This window comes from Rhynchophorus ferrugineus, unplaced genomic scaffold (genome assembly GCF_030347505.1).
Source record: "Rhynchophorus ferrugineus isolate W39M unplaced genomic scaffold, kcgeb_rfMv2 rfM2, whole genome shotgun sequence".
Classification (NCBI taxonomy): Eukaryota; Metazoa; Arthropoda; class Insecta; order Coleoptera; family Curculionidae; genus Rhynchophorus; species Rhynchophorus ferrugineus.
In genome coordinates, this window is record NW_027472581.1 from 51,067,611 (window position 1) to 51,070,495 (window position 2,885).

Genomic DNA, 2,885 nt, shown 5'->3' on the forward strand with positions numbered 1-2,885 from the left:
TAAAAGAAACATTTAAAACATAAACATATTTGCATAAACAAATTGGAATTAATTTTTTCATCAATATTATATTGTTTTAACGAATAGTCATATTTTAGAAAGGGATAAATTATTCTTTCAAATACATATCTAGTATCTAGTAATAAATATAATATAAAGTCAACTCCATTTAGTTTTATCATATGCGTTTTTACCAAATACCAAATTTTTTCAATTAAGAATATATTAATATTGGCAATAAAAAGTTTTGAAGAGTAGAAATGTAGTTTCTACTTATACTTGCCAACTTTGAGATAACAATAGGTTGAGAAGAAAAAATATGCCCGAAAATTAAAATATTGAAAGAATTATTTCTATTATACATACAACGGTCTTTATTTTCTAATAAAATTATACGGTTATCGTAAAGGTTTTGTTATCTTTGTAGGAAAAAAACCCAAAAGCACATTTTTAACTTAACAAGAAATGGTCTAAACAGTACCTCTTCAGCCACTACCTGCCCCTTTTCGAGGCTCGATAATGCTCAAAACTATCTTCCAAGTGCAACACCGCCCGTCGGGAGCCGGGTGAGAGGAGGGGGACCCCTTGTTACCCCCACTCTTCGCCATGTTCTGATCATCGTCATCGTTACTGTGCTGTAAGCAGTCACTTCCAAAGCTGTTTGGCTGGCAGTCGGTGTAGTTTGTATACGCGGCGCGACAGTATTAGTGTTTATTCAACATGTTTGACGTTTTCGGCTCCGTCAAGGGGCTGTTGAAAATCGATGCTGTGTGCATTGACAACAATGTGTTCCGACTGCATTACAAGGCCACCGTAGTGATCCTGATTGCCTTCTCCCTGCTGGTTACTAGCAGGCAGTATATTGGAGACCCCATCGATTGTATCGTCGATGAAATCCCTCTCAATGTTATGGACACATACTGCTGGATTTACTCGACGTTCACCATCCCCAACAGACTGACCGGACGCGTCGGATTGGACATGGTTCAAGCGGGGGTAGCTAGCCACGTGGACGGTAAAGACGAGGTGAAATACCACAAGTACTACCAGTGGGTGTGCTTTGTGCTCTTCTTCCAAGCCATGCTCTTCTACGTACCCCGTTACTTATGGAAAACTTGGGAAGGTGGTCGCATAAAGATGTTGGTTCTGGACTTGAACTGCCCCATCGTGAACGAGGACTGCAAGGCCGACCGTAAGAAATTACTCGTCGACTATTTTACCACGAACCTGAAGATGCAGAATTTCTACGCGTTTCGATTCTTTATTTGCGAAGTGCTAAATTTCGCCAACGTTGTCGGTCAGATATTTTTCATGGATTTCTTCCTCGACGGAGAATTCAGCACATACGGCAGCGACGTACTCCGTTTCACCGAAATGGAACCGGAAGAACGCGAAGATCCCATGGCCCGGGTATTTCCAAAAGTGACCAAGTGTACATTCCACAAATACGGTCCATCCGGTTCAGTGCAGAAGTTCGACGGGCTTTGTGTGTTACCTCTCAACATCGTCAACGAGAAAATCTACGTTTTCCTTTGGTTCTGGTTCGTAATCCTCAGCGTCCTGTCTGGCATCTCCCTTATCTACCGCATGTGCGTTATCATGGGACCCAAACTACGCCTGTATCTGTTGAGAGCTCGTTGCCGTATCGCCGCACAAGACCAAATTGAAACCGTGGCTAGGAAATGCGAGATTGGTGACTGGTTTGTACTATATCAGTTGGGTAAGAACATCGATCCTCTTATCTTCAAAGAAGTGGTGGCGGAACTAGCTAGAAAATTGGAAGGGAAAGATACGGTCTAAAATTGCAACCTAGGCGTGCATAGGAGGAAAGGAACCGATAGAGAGCAAAAAGATTCTGTGATTTGCAGAAAAGACTGTCATTTTTTTTCAAATTCATCCTTTTTCATTTCAATTCAGTGACAAATTGGTGATCATAGTGTTTCCATAAAAAATCTATATAGTTCTAAGATTTTTTCTGCCTTATCCATCATATATCACGAGCAATACGAAGAAATGGAGAGAGATTGAGGAATTCGCCTAACGGGCATCGACCCCTAGCCATTTTGTCGATTATCCTTTTAACGATAAACGGCACAATGGCTATTCCGGCTCTGCTTCATGGCGAATACCCTGTGATAGATCTGAAACTATTCCTGCATCATGTCCGCATCCCCATTACACGTTCCGCCATCACGCTGTATCATTCCACGTGCGCGCGTGCGCCATCGCTAACGTCTTCGCCCATCGAGACGCGTGTTCGACGAAGACGCTCACGACTGGACCCCCGCATCTCCTCCACAGACGGTACGTGTGGTCGGTATCCGGATATAGACAAATTTAGACTAACACAATGTAATAGAAAGAAATATGTGATTTCCTAGCGTTAGGTTATGTGACAATGCCGCTATCCGTATAAATAGTAGATAGTAGGTAAATAGGACAGGGCGACAATGGACTCTTTTTAACGAATAAGTTTTGTGTTCAAATTGTATTTTATTGTAGCAAATTTTAATACGTTAACGAAAAGACCAAATGTGCCTTTCTTTAAAGATTTGAATGCATTTTGACATATATATTTTTTAGAATAAATACTTTGAATATATTATCGTTTTTTTTTATTATTTAATCCCCTAGTTGTTAACTTCATAGTTCTGCTATGATAATATAAAACCAAAATAGTTTATGTTGTTTACTTGCATCTTTTTATCAAGACATTTTCAGTAACCCTACTATTCTAAAATTTGTTACGAGGTTTTAATAAAAATTTGAATTCAGTTACAAATTTTTCAATAAAGGTACTCTTCCTGCTTACAACTCCATATATTTCACAAATTTCAGGAAGTTGTGTCTTTGTATTATTTTAAGTAACAAAACATTTCTAATAG

The 2,885-nt window shown here is 39.6% G+C and overlaps 1 protein-coding gene across 1 annotated transcript; it reads left to right on the forward strand.

Annotated features, from left to right (window-relative positions):
- The first annotated feature begins 618 nt into the window (after positions 1–618).
- On the forward strand, positions 619–2,602 carry LOC143191145 (innexin inx2). Its single transcript, XM_076395945.1, has one exon. It carries the CDS (start codon positions 721–723, stop codon positions 1,798–1,800), a length of 1,080 nt encoding a protein of 359 aa, XP_076252060.1. The 5' UTR covers positions 619–720; the 3' UTR covers positions 1,801–2,602.
- Positions 2,603–2,885: the final 283 nt, after the last annotated feature.

Coding starts and splice junctions, on each gene's coding strand:
- LOC143191145 (XM_076395945.1), top strand. CDS start 721: ATGTTTGACGTTTTCGGCTCCGTCAAGGGGCTGTTGAAAATCGATGCT.